General features: G+C 37.0%; 2 protein-coding genes and 1 pseudogene across 4 annotated transcripts; all 3 read left to right on the top strand.

Annotated features, from left to right (window-relative positions):
• Positions 1-23: 23 nt before the first annotated feature.
• Positions 24-2,760, top strand: LOC122031745 (fructose-1,6-bisphosphatase class 1-like). 2 transcript variants are annotated; one of them, XM_042590863.1, is made up of 4 exons: positions 24-542; positions 665-751; positions 1,655-2,051; positions 2,197-2,760. In XM_042590863.1, exons 1-4 carry the CDS (start codon positions 123-125, stop codon positions 2,595-2,597), a joined length of 1,305 nt encoding a protein of 434 aa, XP_042446797.1. In that variant the 5' UTR covers positions 24-122; the 3' UTR covers positions 2,598-2,760. The 2 variants fall into 2 exon arrangements, with proteins under 2 accessions (XP_042446797.1, XP_042446798.1); XM_042590864.1 differs by lacking the exon at positions 665-751 and having other exon boundaries at positions 30-542.
• A 2,691-nt stretch (positions 2,761-5,451) lies between these two features.
• Positions 5,452-6,762, top strand: LOC122031433 (annotated as a pseudogene).
• Positions 6,763-10,585: 3,823 nt separating this feature from the next.
• Positions 10,586-24,151, top strand: LOC122031976 (lipase-like). Of its 2 annotated transcripts, XM_042591209.1 has the most exons (11): positions 10,588-10,750; positions 10,832-10,931; positions 11,153-11,232; positions 11,374-11,439; positions 11,559-11,606; positions 11,710-11,777; positions 12,974-13,046; positions 13,143-13,304; positions 22,727-22,921; positions 23,575-23,663; positions 23,752-24,151. In XM_042591209.1, exons 2-11 carry the CDS (start codon positions 10,865-10,867, stop codon positions 23,939-23,941), a joined length of 1,038 nt encoding a protein of 345 aa, XP_042447143.1. In that variant the 5' UTR covers positions 10,588-10,750; positions 10,832-10,864; the 3' UTR covers positions 23,942-24,151. The 2 variants fall into 2 exon arrangements, with proteins under 2 accessions (XP_042447144.1, XP_042447143.1); XM_042591210.1 differs by lacking the exon at positions 22,727-22,921 and having other exon boundaries at positions 10,586-10,750.
• Positions 24,152-27,980: the final 3,829 nt, after the last annotated feature.

Here is a 27,980-nt window from a genome sequence, read left to right on the forward strand (position 1 = left end):
AGTCCCGCGGAGAATGCTACGTGCGTTCGCTCGTACAAGTCATGCCAACACATCCACATTCACGGCCTCATCGCACCACGGCGACCTCGGCTGCTTCGGCACTTGAGTTTTCTCCCTAATCCATGGCATCGTCCGCCTTCCTCCTCTACCCTCCACCGGGTCACCTAAACCCCGCTTCGCTTTCTCTCACTTCTCCGGCCATCCGGAGCCTCTGCCACGGCCTATCCATCTCCAACGGTTGCGCCATGAGGAGGACACAGCTACTCTCTCCGAGGGTCGTGTCCAAGACCTCTCCGTCCCCAGTTAGCGAGCGTCACCTGACCCTGTTGGAGTATGTCGCAAAGGGAGGCGCCGACGTCGGGGATGACCTTGCAGTCCTGTTGACTCACCTCCAGTACGCTTGCAAGAGGATCGCCGCCTTGGTTGCGTCGCCCTTCAATGTTGATGATGGCCGAATACCGGAAGATAGCGGCGGTGGCGAGGGTATTGGGTCCTTGTCGTCTTCCGGAAGGGACAAGCCGAAGCCACTTGATATCATTTCGGTAATATCCATCCCTACATCCATGTTATTTGTTGATCTTCGCGATTCTGTTCCAATAGCTTTCTTGGACTGCTAATTCGATGCAATTGACAATTCTCTTGGTGCTGCTTGCATGTTTGTCAGTATGAATCTGCTATTTCTGGAATAGTTGGTGTGGCACGTTGTGATGAAAACTTAGGATTTGCAAATACTGAAGTCGATGTGTTGCATGTAAGGGTTCACACGGTTTTCTTTTGCAGTATGGTTATCTTTCCGCATCTATAACAGAAACAACAATAAAAACTATTTGGGGTTGGTGAAAGAGAAATCACAGAGCCATTAAGCTCTATGTAAGTCAGATCTTTTGTAATACCTGATTCGCATGGCGCAAAACTAGCACTTCCTATTGATGACCATTGAGAGTTTGCAAGTTCGGTTAAAAAAACCACTCAAAGAGATCCAATCATAAGGGACTTTTGTTGATAAATATGAGAAAAAAATAATAAAAAAATTAAGAAGATAATTCTTCAAATTAATGTTAAGTAGCGACCATAAATGTGCTTTCTAGTGGTTGATGGCAGTTATTGATGGTGAGTGCTGTGAAGCAACTAAGTAGATTTCTGGAAAGTAGTGGTTAAAGGATGAAATCAGTAAACCTATGATTTCATGAGCATGGTTGGATGGACTCACATGAATGTCATTCAATTGAAATTGAGCACTTTTGTTGATAGGAATTATAGTAAACCTTAAGTCAGCAATGAGAAATCGGTATCAGCAACTGTCAGCAAATGTGCCATTAAAAGTTCTTGTCAAATTCTCAACTGTTACTTTGTTTTCACTTTTCAGATAGCCAGTCTGTCTATTCAAGCATACATGGTAGCATTTGACCTGATTCAGAACAATAACAAGAACAGAAATTATAAAATTCGATGGTGTATCATTTATTTTGTTTCTTAATTCTTGAAGTATTAGTTGACATTTATTTCGAGTGAGTGTTTGAGACATTCTTTAGGTTCTTTCTTATCTATGTGCTTCACTCCACTAATTTTGAGTGACTTTTATAGTTCATATCTGTTATCCATTTTTCCCAGTATGAGAAAAGGCCAAGCAATTTAGTTATTTATTCGCGTGCAGAATGACATGATATTGGCCTCACTCAGAAATTCTGGAAAAGTTGCAGTTATGGCATCAGAAGAAGATGATATTCCAGTTTGGATTAGTGATCATGGCCCATTTGTCGTTGTTGTCGATCCTTTAGATGGTTCTAGAAATATTGATGCCTCTATACCAACTGGTACCATATTTGGAATATACAATAGACTCGCCGAGTTGGACCATCTTCCAGTGGAGGAGAAGGCACAACTCAATTCTCTCCAAAGTGGAAACCGTCTTGTAGCTGCTGGTTATGTTTTATACTCATCCGCCACCATCCTTTGCATAAGTGTCGGTTCAGGGACCCATGCTTTCACTTTGGATCATTCAACTGGAGAGTTTGTTCTCACACATCCATCAATTCAAGTTCCTCCTAGAGGTAAGATAGTCTTTAATGGAAAACATTTATCCATAGGCGTTCTTGGGATCAAGAGTCAAAAGAACTGTGATTAGGATTTGGTTCAACTCTTCTACATCTGTCCAACTTTCTTTCTTTTCTTTTTTTTTTGTTTTGTTAATGTCAGGACAGATATACTCTGTGAATGATGCGAGGTACTTCGACTGGCCAGATGGACTAAGGCAATACATCGACACTGTCAGACAAGGCAAAGGGCAGTTCCCTAAGAAGTACTCAGCTCGATATATCTGCTCACTGGTCGCTGACTTTCATCGCACTCTTGTTTACGGAGGTGTCGTCATGAACCCAAGGGATCATCTTCGACTTGTTTATGAAGCGAACCCTCTTAGCTTCCTCATCGAGCATGCTGGTGGAAGAGGTTCCGATGGGAAAACAAGGATTCTGTCATTTCAGCCAGTAGAACTACATCAAAGATTGCCACTGTTTTTGGGGAGCATCGACGATATGAATGAATTAGAAAGCTACGACAGTATCCAACAGAAGATTAACCCTGGATACGATGTTTGACATGGGAAACTTCTTCTATAGTTATATAACATTGTATAATCCCACTGGCCACAGGTCACAGCTTATCTATATTGTGTACATGGTGGCCTTACAACATGCAAATACATACTTTTTGTATTATTTGATTGCTGTGGATTCACGTTTCTTCTTTTATTTTAAACTATTAACTGCATCATACAAATTTATTTTATCAGGCTATGCTTACTTTGATGGATAGTTGTGCCATGAAGGAAGGAAGGGAGAGAGTCTTGGTATAAAGGATAGACTCGAGGTTTGGTCCTCCCCATTTTACCATGGTAATGAAAGCTAACATTATAACCAGGGAGTGTTATACTTTTTTTGTTTGTTTCGCAAGCAATTATACTAACATTTAAGATTATTTAAATTATAGTTATAGTATGTGAAATTATCTTATTAAAATAGTTATCAATTATATATATATATATATCTTCACTTTTTAAAATAAGTCAATATGTGAAAAAAAATTGAGGATTACCCATCTCTATCCTTTTGAGTTTTGTCTTCAGAGTGATACAGGACGAGGGTCAATGTCAATGCCATGGAGTACGAGCAATTGAATGCTAGACGATAATGACGCGCTTTGCGTGTGGAGTGACAGAGCAAAACGAGATACCTTCTGCTACGCATATAAGTTAATTTGGGAATTAATATGGAGAGAAACACAGTAAGGGCCGATGTCGACATCAAGAAGTGCGAGCCGTTGGATGCTGGACTATATGACGCGCTCTAATCTTCTATTTGGATGGAGTGAGAGAAGGTTCATTAGGGCATCCACAATGCCGTATTAAAACAGCGTTATAACGCCACTGTTGCTTTAACGCGACGTTGTGGAATGCCGCGTTCGTTCAAACCGCTTGAACGCGTTCAGTATTCTGAACGCGTTCAAGCAGCATTGGGGTGGGCCAGGGCTGGCCCACCCATGCTATATTTTATTTTTTTTTAATAAAAATATAAACTCTAAAATTAAAAAAAAAAAATCAGAAGACAACGGCTCATTTAAAAAACAAAAGCAACTGCTAATTCAAAAAAAAACGGCTATTTAATTTAAAATTTTTAATAAAATGATTACTTTTTAACGGCTAATTAATGACTAGTTAACGGTTAGTTTGAAATTTTAACTATAAATATCCATCCATATGTGCACATATTTTCATTCCCACTCACTACTCTTTCAATTTCACTCTCTAAATTCTCTCCCCGTCTATTTTTTCAAGTTCCTACCATCTTATTTTTTATCCGAAATGGATGAAAATAATAGGGCATTTTTTTCCAATTTCTTGAATTCTACAAACAACTCGCAAGAATATTCATCTTCCCAGAATCCACAAATTCCACCAAATTATGAATACCCATATCCATTTCCCAGTATGCTGTTTCCTCCACAAAATCTTCAAAATGTCCAAGGGTTTGGAAATTATGCCCCTCGAGGTCCATATCAACCACTTCCAGCCGAATATTGGCAAAACATGAGTCATCCATATTTCACGCCGTCGGTTGTTCATGGATATGGTACCCCGCACACAACTAGTATGTCTTTCACTCCTTCAATGTCGAATGAACCTGCAACTCCGACTTTTGTCCCGGAAACTCAACTTTCCGACCGTGAATCCCCAATTGAGGTGGTCAATTTAGAAAAGACGGTTTCAAATGCTGAGGGTACAAGAAAGCGTTCAAGTTAGACAAAGGTTGAAGACGAGGTCTTAGCGAGAAGTTTTGTCACTATCAGTGATGTTGCAAGCTACTACAATGGGAATCTTTTTCTAGGTTCAAACACCAGAAGTGCTAATGTTATACAGTCACCTTAACACAATACAATCCAAAAGAAGGTATATCGATTCAACGTAAATTACAATAATGTTTACAATTCATATCGAAGTGGTCACAGTGACGAAGATATATTGAGGTTTGCGTATGAAAAATATCAATTCGAAAACAATGGCGTTGCATTCAATCTCGAACATGTGTGGAGAATTGTCAAAGACCGTCCAATGTTTACTCCACAGTCCGTTGCTCACTTTGTGACCACAAAGAAGACAAGGACCTCAGAGTCGGGAGTAAGCAACATCTCCTCCAACCAAGATGTAAGTATAGACCTGGATGATGAAGATACTCGTCCAATAGGACAAAAGGCGGCAAAAAGAAAGGGAAAGGACAAAGTAAAATCGACCATGGAGGATCTGACAGTAAACTACAATAATATTATCACAAAGTTCACTGAATATACAACTGTAAAGAAGTCCAAAGTCGATTTGAAACAAAAACAACTCGAAGTAGAGGAGATTAAGGAAAAAGCTGCCTTGTCCAAATGTGAAGCTAAGAATCGTCGCTTGAAGTTGAAGGAGTACGAAATATTGAACAAAGACACTTCGCAGATGACAAAGGAACAGCTTATCATACATGAATGCCTATGCCAGGATATTAGGTCGAGATGGAATATCTAAATTGTTTACTTAACGTTCATTTTGTAGTATTATTATATTTTCAAATGATTGTAATTTGTAATTATTGTATTTCTCATTTCGATTAATGTCATGAATAATTATTATATTTTTGTAAAATAGTCGTTATAAACAAGTCGTTGGAAATTAGTTGTTACAACTAGCCATTGGAAACTAGCTGTTACAACTAGCCGTTGGAAACTAATTATTACAACTAGCCGTTGGAAACTAGCCGTTACAAACTAGGCGTTACAAACTTACCGTTACAAATTAGCCGTTGCAACGTGACGTTGCATACTCATCATTGCAAACTAGCCGTTGCATGAGAAAAACAATATATATAGACCATCATCCCATTTTTCAAACACATATACTAAAACGTGCTTCCTCCAAAAATGTCTCATTCTACAAGCAGTTCTAGCTCAAGTTCCAGCTCGACAAGCGAAGACGAAGTCCATGTTGAAATCGATGAGCAAGCTTATGATCCGGGTGAAGAACTTATGTTATTGGTTCTTCAACAACACCAACAACTTATGGAAGCATATCAGAGGAGGGACATGCACAGAAGAAGGTTCGTCCAAAGAAATCGTGAAGCCGGGCATGAGAGACTTGTCAATGATTATTTCTCTATAACTCCGGTATATCACGATGAAATATTTCGAAGACGATTTCGAATGCGAAGAGAGTTATTCCTCCGCATAGTAAATGCATTAGAGAATCATTCAGCATTTTTTCAACAAAGGGGCGATGCTGTACGAAGAAAAGGGTTGTCACCACTACAAAAATGCACCGTTGCGATTCGTCAACTGGCTTACGGAGTCCCTGCCGATCATCTTGACGAGTACCTACGTATGGGTGAATCAACTGTCATCAGATGCCTTTTCAAGTTCTGCGAATACGTTGTTGAAATATTTGGTGATAGGTACTTGAGAAGGCCAAATGCTGATGATGTTCAACGTCTTCTTCAAATGCATGATGAGAGACATGGCTTTCCTGGCATGTTAGGTAGCCTTGATTGTATGCACTGGAAATGGAAAAATTGTCCAGTTGCTTGGAAAGGTCAATTTTCAAGGGGGCATGAGTCACCAACAATCGTACTTGAAGCGGTCGCGTCTCATGACTTGTGGATATGACATGCATTTTTTGGGGTCGCCGGTTCACGTAACGATATTAACGTGTTATATGAATCTCCCATATTCAACAACGTCTTGCAAGGAAATATGCCGACGATTAATTTCACGGTGAACGGCACTACATATACGAAGGGCTATTATCTAACAGATGGAATATATCCCGAGTGGGCTACTTTTGTTAAGGCTTTTCCTTGCCCGGAGGATCCCAAGAGGAAGTTGTTTAAGGAAAGACAGGAGTCTGCAAGAAAAGATGTTGAACGGGCATTTGGGGTGCTCCAATCTCGATGGGCGATTATCAGAGGTCCAGCTCGGTATTGGTATAGGAAAAAGTTAAAACAAATCATGTTAGCATGCATTATTTTACATAATATGATTGTTGAGGATGAGGGAGGTCACGTGACAAATTGGTACAGCGAAGAAGGTGACGAACCCGCACAACCTATCCATGGCTCAAATCGAGGATTTCAAGATTATCTTCGAACAAATTCTGAGCTACGTGACACTCAAGTTCATCACCAACTTCGCGCCGACTTAGTTGAGCATATCTGGGGGCAATACAACAACAATCCATGAATTAATATTTAAAATAAATTTTATTTTCCCAACTTTGTAATTTTAGCCGCTCAGTTGTAATTTCGTTTTCCCAATTTTATAATTTTAGGTGTTCAGGTGTAATTTCATTTTCCCAACTTTATAATTTTAGGTGTTCAGTTGTAATTTCGTTTTCCTAACTTTACAATTTCGTTTTCCTAACATTCTAATTTCGTTTTCTCACAAACATTTATTTTATTTAATAAATATATTTAAAAAATTAATATTATTTTTGAAAAATAATAAAAATTTATTTTTAAACGTAAAATTATTATTAAAAATAATAATAATTTAAATATTTTAAAACATATTTAATACATATTTATTTAATATGATATAATGTTAAAATGAGTGAGTGGACGGTGGGACCCATGAATAATGGGTATTAACGTTAAAAGGGATGTGGGTGAAAGAAGGATGTTGTTATAATGAATATGTGGCAGTGGGCCCCATACTTTTTGATGATGTGGTGGGTGTTATAATGCTAGAGCATTGTGGATGCTCTTAACGGAAAGGGAAGGAAGGGGAAGAAAAAGTGAGGGGAAATAAACTATTTAACTTCTCCTTATTTAGGAGGGAGGGAAGGTTCATTAACGTAACATGTGTTATTTTGTTTGGGAGGAAAAGAAAAGGAATGAAGGTTAAATACATAAAGTTATAAAAATACTCTTACTTTTTAAATTAGAAAATTTTCATAATATTAATATTTATTTTATAAATTTAAATTAGATATTTTTTATAATAAAATTAATTTTTTATATTATCATTTAAATTAGCTATTTTTTAATAAAAATTAATTTTTTATACTATTCATAATAAAACAATGAATTACCGATAATTAAATAATTAAATGAGAAATAATGAAAATAATGAAAATAATAATTTTAGAAATCTTAAATAAAAAAATTTGAAAGATAACGCCGATAACAAGAATTTTTATTCTTTAAAAACTTATTAAATTTTGATGGAAAAATTAAAAAATAGTAGATATCCTCTTAAATTTTGACAACAAAAATGGTTTCTCTCTTCAATTCAGTTAGAAGACATAAGGCGAGGAAATTGAACTCCGGCGACATAGCAAAATTAGAAATTAGAACATTTCTTAAATTATTAAGAACAGAGATAAAATTGGAATAATTTTTTTTTTTTGATTTCCCTTCTCCTTCCTTACACCCCAACTCGGAATGTAAGAAAATCTCTCTTTCCATGGTTAACGAAGGTTAAAGCTTACCCTTCCTTACCTTTCCTTCCCTTTCCTCACTCCTTCCCAAACGAGGTTCAAAGTTTCCCTTCCCCTTATTTCCCCTTCCTTCCCCTTCCCTCACCTCCTCCCAAACAGTTAGTGAGGAGCGACGACCCAAAGACTAGCTACCTAAACATATAAGTTAATTTGAGAATTAATATTTTAAAATAGAGATAAAATTGTAACAAAATACTTTTGAGTTCCCCTTCCCCTTCCCTACATCCCAAATCGAGGTGTAAAAATTTGTGTTGATTCATGAGCATGCAAGGATAAAACTTCTTCTTTCCTCCGCTTCTCTCACCTCCTCCCAAATAGAATGTTATTAAAAAATGATTAACCAGGCTACGTACGTCGAGCGTGAGATGATCGACCCGACCTTATAGAAGTTTTCCACCGACAATCAGAGTAAATCAGGAAGCACTTATGGCGAACGACCCAGAAGCCCAATATCTCTTAGTTGCAAGTTCCATTTGGAGGACAAATAGATTGTTATTAAAAAAAATGATAAATCAAGTTAGCCTCATTGACTATCTCTGGGGTGATTGGCCCAACCCCATGAAAATTTTCCACCGAGCATCAGGGGTAAATCGGGAAGCGCTCGTGGCAGACGGCCAAGAACCCCAGCATCCTTTCATTAGAGGCGCTCATGGCAAGCGGCCAAGAAACTCAGCATCCTTTGATTGCGCGTCACATTTAGAGAAAAAATTCTTACAAATTCATAATAGCTAGGGATCAAATCATCGGTATCTAGGTGATAACCTGAATATTTTGTCGTTGCACCATAGCCCTGGGGCCAAATAGAATGTTATTAAAAAAAATGATAAACCTAGTTAGCCTCATTGACTATCGCTTGGGTGATTGCCCCAGTCCCACGGAAGTTCCCTACTGGCCACCAGGGTAAATCAGGAAGCGCATACGGTGGCTATCTCAGAAGTCCAACATCCTTTGGTTGCGTGCTCCGATCCATTTGAAGGAAAAATTTCTATAAATATGCCATAGCTGGGGATCGAACTGCGGGTGCTTAAGTAACAACGTAGATGTCTTACCGCGATACCATAACCCCGGGGACCAAAATAGAATATTATTATATGATAAACCTAGTTAGCCTCATTAATTATCCCTTGGAGTGACCGACTCAGTCTCATGAAAATTTTTCACCACCCCCATGGTAAATCGAGAAGTACACACGACATATAGTTCAGAAGCCTAGTATCATTTTGTTACGATTCTCATTTGGAAAAAAATTTTTTATAAATATACTATAATTAAAAATCAAATTGAGGGTATTTAGATGATAACTTGAATATTCTAACATAAGACTATAATCCCATGATAAAATATAATGTCTATTAGAGCGTCATGCTTTGAAAAAAAAATAGAATGTTATTAAAATTTTGAATAAGATGTCTATTTTTATTTATTATTAATGAATCTAATGTTATTTTTAAAATATCCTTATTTGTTATGGTTAACAATATTATATTTAAATATAATGTCTAGAGCGTCGTGCTAACAAAATAGAATGTTATTATTTTTGTTTTATTATTAATGAATCTAATGTTATTTTTTAAAATATCCTTATTTGATACGGTTAATAATATTATATTTGACGGTTATAATTTATAGAAAAGTTTTTCATCAAGGATAAATCAGAAAGCGCATGACCAACTTATAAATTTAATATTTATCTAAATGACAATTTAGATATCCTATCACTATAAATAAAAATAAAAAAAATAAAACCTCATAAATAAAGTCTCTTTCCAAAATGCCCAAAATATTTTATAATAATCATAATGAACAAATCTAAATCATAAATCATGACTGTTTTAAATATTTAAATTAAGAGGATCTATAATTTCCTAAAATACAAAATTTACTACTCTCTATCTAGTTTCTAAATTTAAATTTTATAAATAGTGTTTTTAAAATTTAGTAAATAAAACTCATTATCTAAATATTAAAATATTATTAATATTATTTAATTTGAAAGAAAACAAATAAAAAAGAATACATTATGGTAATATTGGATAATAAAAAGTATATTACATATCAAAGAAAAATAATTAAAAAAAATGTAAGGAAACAAATATAGATAATAGAAATTTTAGGATAATTTAAGTTTTAATGATTGTATAAAAAAAAAATTTGATATGGAATCTCTCCCAGTTAGTATTCAATGAGATCGGATTTTTTAGTTGACTTTGTAAATCAGAAGATTGTCTATAATATAATTATAATCGGATCGCGCGATCGCAATTTAATCTTAATTAGTTATGATCTTTTTCTCTAAGATCAATTTTCTACTCAGGTTATATTTTAAGTCGAATGGACAGCTAATGCTTAGAGGCCACCCTCGTTCAGACCCCGCTTAACATCTGACAACCTAGCCATCTGTCTATCGTCGGAGGTCTTCAGACGGTCTTTAGCCGTCTATCTAGACCCCAAAGACCGTCTATCTAGACCCCAAATATAACTTAAAAGGGGAGATGAGTTTAGAAAAAAATTATAATTACCATTACAATTGAATAGGATCCGACTATAATTATATTACAGACCACCTGGTCCAAACTAGTGGACCAGAGGATCCTCGTATTTATCGGCTAAGCTTCGAATGCAACAAATTGCTTCCTTCCTTCGTCGTTCAACGAGCTTGCCAAATCCGTTCTTCTTCTTCGAGAGATCGTTAATTCCCGTCGTAAGGAAATCATCTTCAAGCTTCAATTCGTATGTGATTTTTCCCCTCTCTCCACTCCCGTTCTCATGCCCCTTTATCTATTTGGAGTCTTATCTTCACGACTCTTGCAGGATTTTAGGTTTTCGTTGCCTTCTTAGAGGGCTATGGGCCGATGGCTACGGTTCGCGGCCCTGGTTATTGTCAGCTTGTTCGTCGTTTCCGTAGGAAGAGGTAATCGCTCTTGTTGGGTAATCATTCTCGTTCTCGGCTGTCGTATTTCTTCGAGGCTGAAAGGTTTTCGCTTTATTTTTGTGGTACAATTGATCTAGTCTGTTTTTGTCGTTGCCATGGTTAATTGGTTTTTGTCGAATTTATTTTCCTTTGCCAGTTCATTGGAATTTGGTGTTTTCATCTACGTTTTCCGATGTCCTGAACCTGTTTTTCTCTTACAGAGATCAAGATCAATTATGAGGACGAACTGCCTGTCTACAATCATACCCTCGCGAAGATAATTGTTGAATATGCTTCAGCTGTGAGTAACGATTGATAATTTCTTAATTGCTCTCCTGGAATATAATCTTTTATGTTTTCTTTCTTTCTAGTGACAATCTTCTCATATTAATCCGTTCGTCCTTATGTATTACTTGGACTCTGTTCTTAATGCATGCCGTAGGTCTACATTACAGATTTGACGGAACTTTTTACATGGACTTGCTCAAGGTGTGATGATTTTACAAAGGTATTCGCTGAGTACTTAGAGATGCAGATGTGCATGGTTGTGCAAAATTAAGATAGTAAGGTATACATCTCTCTTAGTTAATGCATCACTAACTTTCTGCTGTGGCAATATCCAATCAGGAATTTGAGGTGATAGAGCTTATTGTTGATATCCAGAACTGCTTACAGGTGCAACTTATTGCCATTTTATTCTGGTTTAGTACATTTAGACAACATTGTTTTTCAGACCAAAAAACAACACTATTTCTCACTGTTTTGAGCATTTGTGCAGGCATTTGTTGGAGTTGATCCTGATCTGAATTCCATTGTTATTGCATTCAGAGGCACACAAGAACACAGGTATCTTGGAAAAAAGAGCATACTTTCTCTGTCTGACAATTATCATTGCAAATATCAGGATAGAAATATCTGGACATGGAACTGGCATATCTATGGCTTAAGGGCATTTCTGATATTAGTTGTCTTTGATTTAGTAATCTACTTTAGGAGCTGTTCTTTGTGGATGTATCTAAGCTAATAAGTGTTGCAACTTTTTTGGTAATCTTTGATGCCAATTTAACACATTGTGGAGACAAAGTCACAAGGCCATTGATCAAGATCCTTCAACCAAGTACCCTTGCTTCTTCCATCTACATTCACACACAGAAATCTTTATGAATAGCTTATTATTGCTTCAACACTGCCCTAATTCTTAAATTCCTGACAAGTTCGTATGTCCATCTTTTGTTGAGATGTAGACATGTAGTACAACAAATAGTTCGACTTACAGACTTACAATTGCTAACTGTAGTTACAACTTAGTGGTTTCTATATACCTTCCACATTTGCTTCTTTGTGCTTGTTTTGGCATTGTTGGAACGTGAAGTAGGAAGCTTTTCTTACACATGTAGTAAGCACAAACCCATGCTTTATTGTGAAAATATAATTTGATATTGACTAAAGTTCATCTAAGATTGCTTGATCTATATATTGCAACTGATTGATACTTTTTTATTGTATATCCCTTATTAACTATACTTCATCAGCTACAATGTTAGAACTATAAGAAACCTTTAAAATCTTTTGGCTAATATATTGACATGGCCTATTTTGGATTCCAACTTGGGTTTTGAAGGTGGCATTCCAAATTTGAATCAAATTTTAATGATTTTGCAATGGTTCTTATCCACCTTCTGGGCTGCTCAGTCAACACCTGCATATTCAACTTATCACTTTCACAACAATGTTCTCAATGAGCGATTATTTATTTTTTAGAACCCACAGTCCATGATCTCAAGAATTTTCACTCGCATATCTTTTGATCTAACCTGTTGATTTTGTTCTTCCTGCACATGAAGGTCAATTAAGTAGTACTTTCAAGCTTATGGACTTTACACTAGCCACAGTCAACAGCTTAAACTGATCTTATACTGCAGTATTTGAACTTTCTTGTAATGAATGTAGGAAATAAAATTTTAATAATTTTCTGAGACATGTGTATCTGTTTACCAACTCATCTGCCTAGTGATTACTTTGCTTATTGCTTGCTTTGACAGCCTACGAAATTGGATTGAAGATTTGTTCTGGAAGCAGCTAGATCTTAAATACCCTGGAATGCCTGATGCAATGGTCTTGAATTAATATTTCTTTTCTGACAATTATTAGTATATGTAATGGTAAAGTTTTGCTACGAGACACGCCTTATTATTTATGTTATATTTATAGGTGCACCATGGATTCTACTCTGCTTACCACAACACTACATTGCGCCAAGGGATTTTAAATGCCATTCAAAGAGCTATTGATATTTATGGAAATATCAGTATATTTGTTACAGGTCATTCAATGGGAGGAGCTCTGGCTTCCTTTTGCGCACTGGATCTAGCTGTAATTACCATCAACCTTCTTGGTTTCATTCATTTTATATGTTAAAATTTTTGCATTTTTATATCTTCTATCATTGTGAAATTGGTTTGGCCTCATACAAATTGGTTGCTTCACTGATTAAATTTATTGTTCCATCTAAATGCAGTTCTTGCTTTTGTCCTATCACTCGACACTTGAACCTTGGTGGATAATGTTGTGCGTATAGCTAACTGTGTTTATATTTTAGATATGGAAAACCCTGCATGTTGGGAACTTTTCAGCTTGCACATACATGCATGTATTACAGGAAGAAGTATCCATGTACGTTTAGGTTGTACACTTGTACATCTACATGCTTGGACATGTTTACACACAAGCTCCAACTGTCATGCTTTTAGGAGCTTAGGTACAACATGAGATTAGTATCACCATTTGTTTATTCTACAAAAAAGAAAAAGATATAGCAAATGTATAATTGAGATGTGTTGGGTTTTTCAGGCCGCGAAAACCGCTTTTCGCGTCGCGGAAACCCCGAATCACCCAAAGCCATAGGATCCGTGCAAGGAAAAATTTCGAAAACACAAGTACGAGTTATAAACTACGATCTACAGTAGATCTACAAAGGAAAACACTTTATACCTTTGATGCGTGCCCTTTCGCCGGATCTCGAGAGTGTCAACGTAGACACTCCTCTAATGATATCCACACGAACAAGGAGTGTCTCTCACACTCAAAGGATGGAGAAGAGAGCCCCAAGTGTGCTAGCATTTTCTAGAGCTCTCGAATGGGATTGGAAAGGAAGAAAAGAAGAAGGTACAAAAGAAATCTTATACACTCACTAGTAGTATCCTTCCTTTGTGACCTTCACTCTTCCTTTGCTCTTGGATTCACTCAACCACCTTCTCCTCACCATGAAAGTCACGGCAACAGCAGCAAGGAGGAGGAAGAAAGCTTGGAAGAAGATGGAATAATTACCACACATCAATTGCCACAAAACCAAAACTCCTTTGCATTAATGTGGCCGGCCACATTAAAACCAAGGGGAGAGTGTAACCCCCATGAGGTGGCATACCTCATGAGGTGGAGGTGATGTGGCAAGGATGAGTCATCCTTATGATGTGGCATCAAGTCATACTTGATGTTTCAAATTCCATTTGGTCAAGTCAAAATTGACCAATTTCTTCCTTGTTGAGTTAAATCCAATCTTTGATTCAAGTCAATTTCAGTTTAATGAATCTCAATTCATTAATATAAATTGACTCAATGAATCAAATCTAAATTGACATTGAATCTAATCGAGTGTAACTCAATAAGTCTTGATCCAATCGTTCATCATATGAACCGAACCCAATCTCCATCCACTTGTTCTTGTGTGTGGATAGGTTCTTGTAGCGTTGGTAATGTTTCTAAACCCTTTAAACATAAGCAATCATCACAACCCAAGTTACAAGAAATGTTGAGATCCAACATCACCTGACTCACAATATACGACAAGTGTCCATACATCTAGATCGATGTCGTCCTCGACCAATCTAAATCTCAAGTAGACTCTCAATCAAACGAGCTCGATATCTGTATTCGCGTTTAACCTCGATAATATCGATGTCGCTCGTATGGGAGGATAGATCCCATCTACATCATCACTCCTCCCGTAATTCGTTACATACCCAGAATCGCTTTTATAGTCCGGTGGGCTGACAAACCAAAGTACTCCTGTAGGGATCCACTTGTCTGGACTAATAGTCATACTAATAGCCACGAGAAAGTATATGACACTCATATAACGATCCATGATACTTTCTCGGGTCATTCGGATATGTGTAAACTGATATCTCTATATCCACTTGATCAAGTCGTTAACATTGTCGAATGTTAATACTGATTTAGAGTAGTGTTCCCTTTATCATCTCACCATCGATTCAACTAATCGATTGATATAGGTATGACAAGGACGCTATTATACTTAGTCTATTGACACTAATACAAATAAGTATAATAACCAAACAAATGCCTTTATTAATATACAAGAATACGATATAACGAGTCCATACAATCATCAAATGATTGGCTCTAGGGCTCTAACTAACATCCAGATGAGCAATCAAGGATCTAAGGAAGCTAGACGACGACCACTCCGCCAAAGCTCCACGAGGGATCTGCGATGTTAGCCTCTGTAGGTACTCTGAAATCTTCACATCTCCTCTATCGATAATCTCGAACGAGATGGAAGCGCCGTAGTATATGCTCCGTCCATTGGTGCGAGGTTCGCCTGTGTATATAGCTCCATTGTTGTCACAGAGGATGTTAGAACCACCCCAAGTTAATGATGAACTTGCGGATCAGCGCCTCCTTTCGCCTCGATGTAGCAATATACTCAGAATCACCTGTGTCCTACTTCAACTCTTCCTCACCATTTAAGCAAAAACGAACCCCGATGCGATCTATAGTCATCCCGGTCGGTCTGGAACCTTTACATCTAGCTCATCATTGCCTCCATATATCAAGAAATATTCTTTAGTCCTTCTTAAGTACTTAAGAATATTCTTGCCATTCGATGACATATCGTCATAAGCCGAGACATCGTAGTCGAGTACGTGATCGATCCCGAGGCATAAGAGATCGATCCATACGTCTCTCCTCTGAAGAGGGACCTGAGTCTTCGAAGACTCACTCGCGCCGTACGTCGACAGTAACCTTCGGAGTTCGCACGGCAAACCCACCTTGTCGTACTCGACTTGGGCGAGCAATCTCTTAGACCATCCCATAGATGCTAAGTCCTTTGAGAACCAACTCCCTAGCGTGATGTCCTTCCAAGTAGTACGTCCAGCATATGAGGAAGACAACTATATCTCCTACAACCTTCTTGTAGAAGGCTCATCTTCATTCTTGATGAAACCAAACTGCTTGATTAAGATTCCAGCTCTCAGAAGCTTGCTTTAGTCCGTAGATCGGGTTGTCCATTCGAGCGGTTTGACATCCATATCTCATAGTCAGCGGCGTGATCCGAATGGACTTAAACATCGGGAGAAAAGGTTTCATCATAGTCGATATCACTTGAAACCTTTAACTACCAAGCGACCCTTATAGATAAGTCCATCCATGTCGGTCTTTCTCTTAAAGACCCACTTGCACCCAACGGGTTTTACCCCTGGATCAACCAAAGTCCATACTTGGTTGGTGTGCATGGATTCCATTTGGATCTCATAGAATTGAACCGGTTGTTGTTCCTCAACTCCTCGTGGAACAACATCATCCACAACACATTTCAATTTCCATCGAGGCATTAGTCTATTGTTCGCATCTTGAACTTCAAGAACGCCCCACTAGTCTTCTGAAACAAAGTCCCTTTCTAGAAAAACGCCACAACTACGATTGGGAATGTAGAAGTAATATCCCTTTTTCCTTGGGATATCCAATGAAAAAGCACTTGTTGGATTTGGGTCCTAATTCCTGAGACGCCTAACGCCTCACAACCCCTCATGAAAGACACTGAGCATCTCCCACCATATCCTATATGGTGTCTTTATCACGACCTTTGATGGAAAGCATATATGCTTCTACGTGAAGATCGCTCGCGACTCATGATCGTACTACATATCTAATAAGGTACGATTCCTCCGTTCGGATACACCATTCCACGTGGTGTTCCAGAGGAGTGAGTGATGTAATCCCTAGCTAGATAGTCACTTAACTCACGGCTAAGGAATTCTCCACCTCGATCGGATCAAGTATCTTAATACTCTTAGCCGGTTCGCACGATTTCTTGAATTCTTTGAACTTTTCAAAGGATTCGGACTTACATGTGTCATTAATAACAGTATCTCCAAGTCATCAGAAATGTGATGAAGTACCTATAACCGCCCCATGTATGCGGAAGTGCCACATACATCACTATGAACCTCAACAACCGATCCCTCTCTCGCCCACCTAAAGGAGTCTTGCTTGCCTCGAGGCATCGACTCGCATACCTATGATTCAAAATCAAATGTCAGATACCATCCTTATGGAGTCGATAAGCTTGTCACTTTATACGACCCAAGCGACAAAGGTTCGGGTCACGGTTTGACTTGAACCTCTTGGTTATGTTATAGATAGGGCTCTCAAGGTCCAGAATATAGAGTCCGTTTATTAGAGGTGCACTACAATATTTCAAATAAATGGAATAACATTTGTTCTTTATTATAACGAGAACCCTTTCTTGTCCAAACAAGAAACTGAAATTATGTTCTTAGTCAAGGCAAACAACAAGCCCAGAGGAAGAGATAGATGATAAGTTCCTAAATAATAGCGGACTCGTGCTCCATTAGGTCTATCTCACCTTCTCGTTATTAGTACAAGAATGTTACATCCGGTATCTAATACCCACGATGAAGAAATAGAGGTTGACTTCTATAACATGACAGTAGAAATCTTATTTCTCTTCTTTGTAAGATCTTCCGTATTCTTTCGAGTTCCTCTTCCTTGCTTGTCCTCGATATAGGTGACAAAGATGTTCAACCATATCGTGCGCCCATCAACTCATGTTGCTTCAAGCTCGAGTTCATGCGGCATAAGACAGACACATCTAGCCGGCTGGGACCTGGCGGAGGAGCCGAATGCTCGAGCGTCTTACGTTCTGAGTGAGAACTATTCTTAGGTTCCTGTACTAGTTCAAGGACGTAACGCAGGAGAAAGAGTTCGTATTCGACGCCGTGGTTATCTACAACAGAAATTGCCGAAATAAATATCATATTCTTTTAAAATCATTTAATTAGGCCTTTAATTAAATGATGCTCCCAATTCTATAATTCTTGTGGGACAAGATCCACATCATACTAACCCTTGAGTTAGCTTTGGCTAATACGCCCAGTATGATCGGTAGGTAACGATTACCAATTACATCTCTATGCAACTCTTGTTTATAAAATCAATATCGTTTATATTAAAACTCGAGTTAGTTTTGACTAATACGAGAGTTAATATAGATGTGATTTTAACCTATCATTCCAACTATTGGAAGAATGCCTATAGTTGACTCGATCCAACCGAGTAACTAGGAATACAATCTAATTGAGTTTGTATTCACCCATGCGTTGATAGCGGACCAAAATTGTCCCTCCGTACTTACCAAGATAATATGTATTGCTTTGCATATTCAACAATACATATGATCGAGGTAGTGATAGGTATCACGCGGTTAGACATTTAGAGTTGGTTTGATCAAGATCTAATCTAATCGAAAAGGATGCATCTTGTGACTTAGATCTAATCTAATCGCAAGGCATCATGTGTGCGACTTAGATCTAATCTAATCGTAAGACACTAATTAATTAATTACTTATTAAACATGCATCATATACATAAGCAATTAACTAATTAATATATTTGTGATTTAGTCATGGCCCTACTACGATCTTCTCAAGCCAATGAGAAGATCGAATGGTCAACCTAGGGTCAACAGCTTCTCCAAGCTCCTCCCTTTGACCATTTTGTGTTGCTCGTGCCCGTCTTGGAACTCCGTCTCGTGTGGACCCTCCACCGCTCCAATTTGTACATTACAATTTGAAACTCGAGTTATATTCGAGTCTAAATCTAATTTACAACAAGAATATAAGAGAAGGCACGACGCGCAGATCGCGAATAAATAAAAACATACAACGGCACGCAGGCCGTATTATGAATTACAACACAACCAATCATATTGGGTTTTTGGGCCATGACTATCACAAAATTAATATATAATTCAAAATTATATATTTTCATAATTTTCTATAATTTAAAACTAATTTTTACAATTTTTACGAGTAAAATTTCCAATCGCGAACGGATCCCCTTGCGGGGCCGGGGCAACGCCCCTACCCGCGATCTAACCATCGCGAGGGTTCCTTTGCGATCCAACAGCGCTTAAACCCACTGTCCCAAAACGATTTGGGCCGAGACCTTTGGAAAAATCTTCCCGGCGGTTCGTTTAGCGATTTCGAGTGCAATCGCGGAGCAAATCCCCTTGCGGGGTTAAGGGGAGTACCTCTACCCACGATCTAACCATCGTGAGTTGCTCCTAAGCGATCCTGTAAAAGAAAACTTTCCGGTAGCCGAAGCCTACAAGTGCCGAGACACTTGTGCTTCGCTTCTACGGAAAATTACCCATAAAAACTATAAAATCATAAGTTTACAGAAAATTACAGAAACTTTAGTTTTCATAAAACAAAATCAAACTCGTACAAGCCTTGCACGTGACCCCGAATCACCCAAAGCCATAGGATCCGTGCAAGGAAAAATTTCAAAACACAAGTACGAGTTATAAACTACGATCTACAATAGATCTACAAAGGAAAACACTTTATACCTTTGATGCGTGCCCTCCGGATCTCGAGAGTGTCAACGTAGACACTCCTCTAATGATATCCACACGAACAAGGAGTGTCTCTCACACTCAAAGGATGGAGAAGAGAGCCCCAAGTGTGCTAGCACTTTCTAGAGCTCTCGAATGGGATTGGAAAGGAAGAAAAGAAGAAGGTACAAAAGAAATCTTATACACTCACTAGTAGTATCCTTCCTTTGTGACCTTCACTCTTCCTTTGCTCTTGGATTCACTCAACCACCTTCTCCTCACCATGAAAGTCACGGCAACAGCAGCAAGGAGGAGGAAGAAAGCTTGGAAGAAGATGGAATAATTACCACACATCAATTGCCACAAAACCAAAAACTCCTTTGCATTAGTGTGCCCGGCCACATTAAAACCAAGGGGAGAGTGTAACCCCCATGAGGTGGCATACCTCATGAGGTGGAGGTGATGTGGCAAGGATGAGTCATCCTTATGATGTGGCATCAAGTCATACTTGATGTTTCAAATTCCATTTGGTCAAGTCAAAATTGACCAATTTCTTCCTTGTTGAGTTAAATCCAATCTTTGATTCAAGTCAATTTCAGTTTAATGAATCTCAATTCATTAATATAAATTGACTCAATGAATCAAATCTAAATTAGACTCATTCAACAATTGAATCTAATTGAGTGTAACTCAATAAGTCTAATTTGAATCCAATTGGTTCATCATATGAACCCAATCTCCATCCACTTGTTCTTTGTGTGTGACCCAATAGGTTCTAAACTCAATGAGAGGCATCTAGCAATACATCATTGCTACCCAAGTTACAAGAAATGTTAAGATCCAACATCACCTTGTGACTATTAATTGTGACTTCTCACAATATATGACAAGTGTCCTTCTATCCTAGATTGAGGCATAGACCGTGTCATCCTCTGACCAATCTAAATCTTGAATTCCAAGTAGACTCACTCAATCAAATGAGCTCAATATCTCATATTGACTCATTTGGGTACTTTGGTCTTACTCTATCAAGAATATCGATGTCGCTCCCGTATATGGGAGGGATAGATCCCATCTACATCACTCACATCCTCTGCATAATACATAACCCCTTATGTAGGGATCCATGGTGACTAAGGACTAATAGTCATACTAATCGCCATGAGAAAGTATATGACACTCATATAATGATTCATGATTCAGTATACATTCTCTAATGCATACCAATGTGTCGACTGATATCTCTATATCCATGACTTGTGAGATCAAGTCATCGAGCTGACCTATATGCTTATTAACATTGTCCCTGAATGTTAATACTCGACTAGGAATGATTTAGAGTAGTGTTCCCTATATCATCTCACTATCGATTCAACTAATCGATTGATATAGGTATGAACCTTCTACTCAAGGACGCTATTATACTTAGTCTATTTGGCACTAATACAAATAAGTATAATAACCAAACAAATGCCTTTATTAATATACAAGAATATGATACAATGAGTCCATACAATCATCAAATGATTGGCTCTAGGACTCTAACTAACAAGATGTACTTTCCTTACATTAATTTGTAATTATTAAATATTGTCATTGCATTGTAACTCACATATAGATTGTTCATACCAATTACAATAATTAATAGAATAAAATGATAAAAATTGAAAATGGTAAATAAAGAAAGAATGCTAACATAGGGTAAAGATAAAAAAAGAAATGAAAAACGTACAGACATTTTCTTTATCAATTTTCTTCTCCATGAAAAACTGACTACTTTTATCAGGCTTTCTCTTTTCTCCATTAGAGGTTCTTATTAAAATTATGGTATCAGATAGATATTTGAGATAGTAACATTATAAATCAAGATGCCAATATATCAAGCCGATGATAGTGGTGTATGGCTTCTACATGTTTGATGCTTCACACTTCTCTTAAGATGCTCATGTAGTTCAGGAAGTGGAATTCAAAGGTAGAAAGTTTATGGGTCGATCAATAAGATCTTTACTCATAATTTTGCATCTTCCTTCTCTCTAGTTTTCATCCTTCCCTAGCCTTTATTGTCTTAGCTAGCCTTTGGGTTACCAAGAAGTTAATTAGGGCTAACCATGATTTCAAGTGTAGATTAGTATTTGTCTGCATGACCATAATGCAATATATCTGGTCATTAAGCAATACTAACATTGTGCAAGCGTGAGTAAATCTCAGTATGTTGCTTGTGCTAACACAATTTTAGTGGTATGACTATGATAGCACATTTGTTAGTCTTTACCATCTAGAACCGACTGAGATAGAATCATCTTTAGATTGTGTTTGTCAATCACAGGGAGGAGAAGAGCCGATATACCTACTCCTAATACTAGATATTCTAGGAGCTTTATTTAATCTATATATTAGACATTATAGGGTTGATCTTATTAAATGCTACAAAAATGTGACCTGCAAAGTTATCTTTATTGGAATATTTATCTTTAGTTAAGATGCTTGTTATATTTAACTTATTGGTTTAAAATTTTAATTCAAATGACTTTTTGATTACTATAAATTTGCATTTGGAGGTAAACAAGTTAAATGAAAGAAACTTATAGAGTTGAAGCTCATTCTAGTATCACAGCATGCTTAGTAGCGTGCTAAAGTTTGTTGAGTGTTTGCACCACAGCACAAAATCCCTACCATTTTAACTGTAGACCAAAATCTTAGTGCGGAACAATACTTTAAATCTTGGGGCTAACCACAAATTCCTATTTCTGGAACACTCCTGCACTAGCCACTTCAGGACAAGCATCATTCAGGCAAGGGAAACCTATGCTTTCCATGCATTTAATTTATCACCTTGATGGTGACATAGCATTCATTTAGGGGCTGCTTGTTTGGGGGGTTTGGAATGGGAATGGAATGAAACTTGGTGCTTGGTTTGGGGAAATGATGGTGGGACCCACGGATTCATTCCTCTAAATATAGGAATGAACCATTACTGAGTAATATGGGGGGTAATCTAAGCATTGTTCTAGCTATCAAAGATCTACTCTCTCTAGATAATGTAGATTGTTTCTAAGATAGGTTTAATACAACTACTGTGTTCTCACTAATTATAAGGAGTTTATACTAGTTTCATCTCGCATTTGCATTGCAGGTTAATCATGGAATGACAGACATTCAACTTACGACGTTTGGACAGCCTCGCATAGGCAATGCTGCTTTTGTCCGTTATTTCGGCAAACGCGTGCCACATACTGTTCGTGTGACTCATGCAAATGATATTGTGCCACACTTACCACCATATTATTCTTATTTTGAAAGGAGAACATACCATCACTTCCCTAGAGAGGTAATTCCCTCCCCCAAAGTATCTTTTGGACTAATGGTAGGTAAGGTTAGCATTACACCTCTACCTGGATGAAATACAAATATTAATTGTAAATTGTCCAACGTCCACCACCTCTCAGCCTTTTAGATTTACATAAATACATCGCAGTCAACAACTACTCAAATTCAATTAATTACGCATCCAGCTCTAGATACTGATAGGCAACCTTCTCTATTCTATAAATTATAAGTTTTGAGTACATTCCAGTTTGCTGCTATTTATCACAGATGAAAAATATCATTGTGTGGGACAAAATAAATTAATAAGATATCAATGAACCTGTCTGTGCAGACGAACTAATTGATGTTGAATAACATTCAGTTTCTTTCACATGATTCCTTGATCATAATTGAGATATGAATCCTGGATTTGGTCAGTGTTTTCCTGAAGTTCTCTTTTATAGAAAAGGTTTGTTTGCCTAAACTTAGGTATGAATGTTGAAGTATGAACAATGTTAAGTCAAGCATTCACATCTGAAGAATTCTAATTTCGATCTGTTACATGTTATACCCCATGGAACATGCTGGTAAACTATAGCCTTGGTGCAACCATTTCCTAGTTTAATATTCTTTTCGTTATATTATTATTATGATATACATGCAAGTTAATATCAGGTTTGGCTCCAAGATACTGAAATAGAAGGCACCACTCGCACAATTGAAAAACTGTGCGACGACTCTGGAGAAGACCCTTATTGCAGCAGGTATGCATGAATTAATTTTTTGTTTTCTAATAGTTTAGATTATCAGTGGTGGTGGCCGAAGTGCTTATAATTTCTCCATAACCATCAGATCTGTGTCCGGAAACAGCATAGCAGACCACCTCAACTACTATGGAATTGCTTTAAAAGCTGATTCTTGGGGCTCTTGCAGAATAGTAATGGGAACTCGAGCAGAAGTACAATACAATGTTGATTACAATGGCAACATTAGGTTATCAAGGGATCCTACTCTCAGTTTGTCAAAACAAATTTACCTGTAAACACTGAAAGCGTAGATGGCATCAAATCTCCTGCATGACCGTCCTCTTATAATGCCCAAGTTAAGGGCTGTTTATATTATATGGTGTTTTTTTTTTTTTTTTTCGTTTTCTATTCTTTTGCCTTATTTCATAAAATTTGAAAAATGTATACGTGTATATAAGTTGAGCGAAATATGGCTGGACTATTTAAATTGTTCTCGTTATTGAATATATTTTCAGTCGTTAATACTAATTATGTGTTCTGGTTCAAAGAGTTGAATTAACATAGAATGAAATAATCATTCTCGAGAATGAAATGACATAGGATATAATATGAATACGGATTTCTCAGTTTATGAAATAATAATTTTAATATGTGAAATAGCTGAAAAGGATCGAGGGAAGAATGATTTTAATAAGGAATTTAAGGTTTATTCTGTAACTAAATATAAGAATAATCATTTGTTCAAAATATTAATTATAACCGTGTATCATTGGTAACAGTAAAAAAATAAATTCGTTAGTTATTCATTGTATAAGATCTTTGAAAATAATTTAATTCCAACGACCAACGCATTTTTAGGTGTAGATCTCAACTATATTTTGGAATAGCAACTCTGAGAATTAGGTCCCCTTTCAACGAATTAATACAACCATAGCATCTAGCTAAAACTTGAACTGTCTTAAAAACTTACTTAATAATAATAATAATAATAAGTCTGTTCTTGGCCATTTTCATGCTGACATAGTTGACCGAGTTTGTCAACTTAACATAGCCAATAAGGTGGAGGAGATTAGCATATCACAAGTTTATTTAACTTAAAGCAATGGCCGAGTCGGGTGAAAGCTTCCCCTGACTGTATGATAGTATTAATTTTGATCGCTAAATAAAAATATAGTCTTTAGCCTAGGGAGCTATTTGGAGGATATTTCTATCCTGGCTCGACTTAAAGTAGATATCAAATGATATAGTTTTTTTTTTTATTGTTTAAAAATGTCTCGTACCATCCCTAATTAGTAGATAAACGTAAGAACATCATGATTAATTTCATTAATTAGTTTGGAAATTATCGGTGGTATAATATTTGTAGCGGTATATTAATTAGTTAGCCCCAATAATTATGGCAATTTACCAAAAGACATGCCTTGGATATTGTATTTATCAAAAGACGCATCGTAGTTTGGTTTTTACCAAAGGACACAGTTTATTCATGTGAAATTCTCATTTTAATCCTTCCACGAACGTCCCCTCCTTTGTTGTGAATTTCTAGACATCCGACCCACAATTTGAATTATTTTGACTTAAAAATAATGTTGCGTTCATTTTTCTCCCTCCGTCTGTCAACTCGGTCATGCCTAGGTGTTCTTCGTAAGTCTCCAATTTCAGCTCCAATATTATGGCGAAATCATCCCCCTAGTGAAATTCTAAGTAATGTGTTCGTACCTTGATCAAGCGGCATCTAACATTTAGACCTTCCGATTTAATGTTTGCGAGGCTCAGGTGTAGGATTTTAGGGTTCCGTCAATAATCTTCTTTCATAATGGCGCAAAGAAAGGGATTCGGTGTATCGCCCTCTCCACTTCAATTATCTGTAAAGGTATCACCTTTCGAAACTCTGTTAATCTAAAACTCTATGATTTTGAAAAGCACGAGTCTGATTTAAAAATTTTTAAATTTTCAAAATTTAGGGTTCAGTGGATGTTGGTCAGAAACTGCATTGGAACAGTGTATTATGTCACTTTAAAAGATTTTTTCAAGCATCCACAAAGAAAGGAAGGTATCATGGATCTGTGATTTTACATGACCGATGCATAGCAGTGATCAAACAGTCACCCTTTAGCATTTTTTTGGACATACAAGATATGCAGTATATTCGTGGTATTTTGGTCAATATATTTTAAAATTGGGATTCAAGTACTCAAACCTTCAAATTCTCAGGTACAATGTAATTTTATTACGAAGTAGTTGTATAGTAAAATCAAATATTTTGCAAATGTGAATAATCTAGTCAGCTAATGGCAATGGGTTCTTATTGCAAATGAGGGGTTTTGAACCTGATACGATATCGTATCATGCCTAACGTGAGCCTGATACGATATCGTATCAGGCCCAGCGTGTGGCAAATACTTATGTATATGTTTGTAGATGTCAACTAATCATTTAACTTGGTCAGACGTTCTGGTTGCCTTCACAAGAAGAGACGTTTCATTGCTTCATGGTATTGTAGACTGAGGAGTTTCGATTCCGATCAATTCAAATAAAGCATGCGGTGGCCTCTTTCTAACATACTTCTCAAACAAAAAAGAAGCTACTAGATCAAGAATTGAGGAGTTGCTTAGATTTTATGGCAACCGCGTTGAAGGAGAAGATGATGTTTTATTATTTTACAAATTCTATATTTTGTATATATTTGTTTGTCTTATTTTCTTCTAGTACATATAAGGTCCTGTTATGTCTTATAGATATAGATGATTTTGAGAATCTTGCTAGATTCATTTGGGTTGAAGCTATCCATGAATTTATGACTCCACAATTACCTAAGATTGGGGACATATTTTCTTCAACTCAGACAACACATTCTAACACCAACTTCCCTTACCTAAAGGGCTTTGCTAATTTTTGGTAGTAAGTTTAAAAATGATGTTAAATTTAACAATAATTTGTGGACATGTATGAATAGTTAACACTTGTGATGATAAATCAGGCATGGTTTTTGGAGCATGTTTCAATCCAAAAACCATACAAAATAGAAGGAGCAAGAATAAATAAGTGGAGGAATATTCCTTCACATATTAGTAAGGTGAGGGATTTGTTCGAACGAGTCTCATTTGAAGAGGTAAATTTTAATTACTGATTTACTGTGACTTTAGTTTGGTTAAAAGGAATTTATTAAACATGTGTTTTAATATTTTGACAGGTTCAGATTGACCTAATCCCTACCCAATATGAGAATTCATTGATTGAGAACCTTGTTGGCATTGATGGCATTACACATGAAATGGTGACATCATAGTTTGAAGTAAAGGAAGAAGGAAGACAAAGTAATCAGGAATGTTGTAATTGCATTATTCAAGCAAACAGAACTAAGGAGCTAACAATGAAGAACATGCATTTGAATGATAGGGTGAAAGACATACTTAAAATATTAGAAAATAAAGGCATGCAATCTCAATATAGCGAGTTTGTAGACGTTCCTTAATGTGAACCAGTAGCTTTTGCAACAACAAGTAGGAGAGGACGTGACAGAAGTCGCTATGATTACAGGGATACTCCAATTGATAGTCCATTGTGTTGGTTGCTATACCTGGAGACCGCTCTAGTTCCCCTGTATAAAAATTTTGTACAAGCATAGAACTTTCCTAGCTACCCTTGTGCTCTACTGAAGTTAAACTTAAATCGCAAACAGAACTTAACATTATTGATTCAAGTTCAAGCTTTAGGAGTTAAACTTGGATCGCAAACGAAACTTACATTATTAATCCAAGTTTAACCGATGTGTTCTTCTTAAGTTAAACCATATTACAAAAGTTATCAAATATCTATTTCAAAGATCGGCTCCCAGGTCAAACATGACGAGGCACTATGCCTTCTTGGGTATGAGATCATCCACCACTGCCTTGACAAAGCCTTTCAAAGAAATCGGATATTTAACTTCTTACAGTAAACTAGGTTTAACTACAGAGATCTCAATAGAAACACAATATCGAACATGAAATCAAAAATGATAACAAAACGATAACATAAAAACCTTAAATCTCTTGTGTTTGGTATTTCAAAATCTAAAAAAAAAGAATGAACTAGTCATGATGTGGAAACTAATAACTAGTTATACCTTTTGTAACTTATAGACCTCTTGATCTTCTGTTGTATTCCTCTTCTTATCTCGGACGTCGTGTTGGCGACAATCTACCAAGATGAGAATTCACCCAAGCCTCCTTCTTCTCCTTGCAAGTTCCGACCACCAACTATTCTTCAAGGGAAGCTTTCTTTCTCTTCTTCTTCTCCACAAGCAACCGACCACCAAGATGAAACAAAACCTCCAAGTGCCGCCGACCTCAA

This window comes from Zingiber officinale, chromosome 11A (assembly GCF_018446385.1).
Source record: "Zingiber officinale cultivar Zhangliang chromosome 11A, Zo_v1.1, whole genome shotgun sequence".
NCBI lineage: Eukaryota > Viridiplantae > Streptophyta > Magnoliopsida > Zingiberales > Zingiberaceae > Zingiber > Zingiber officinale.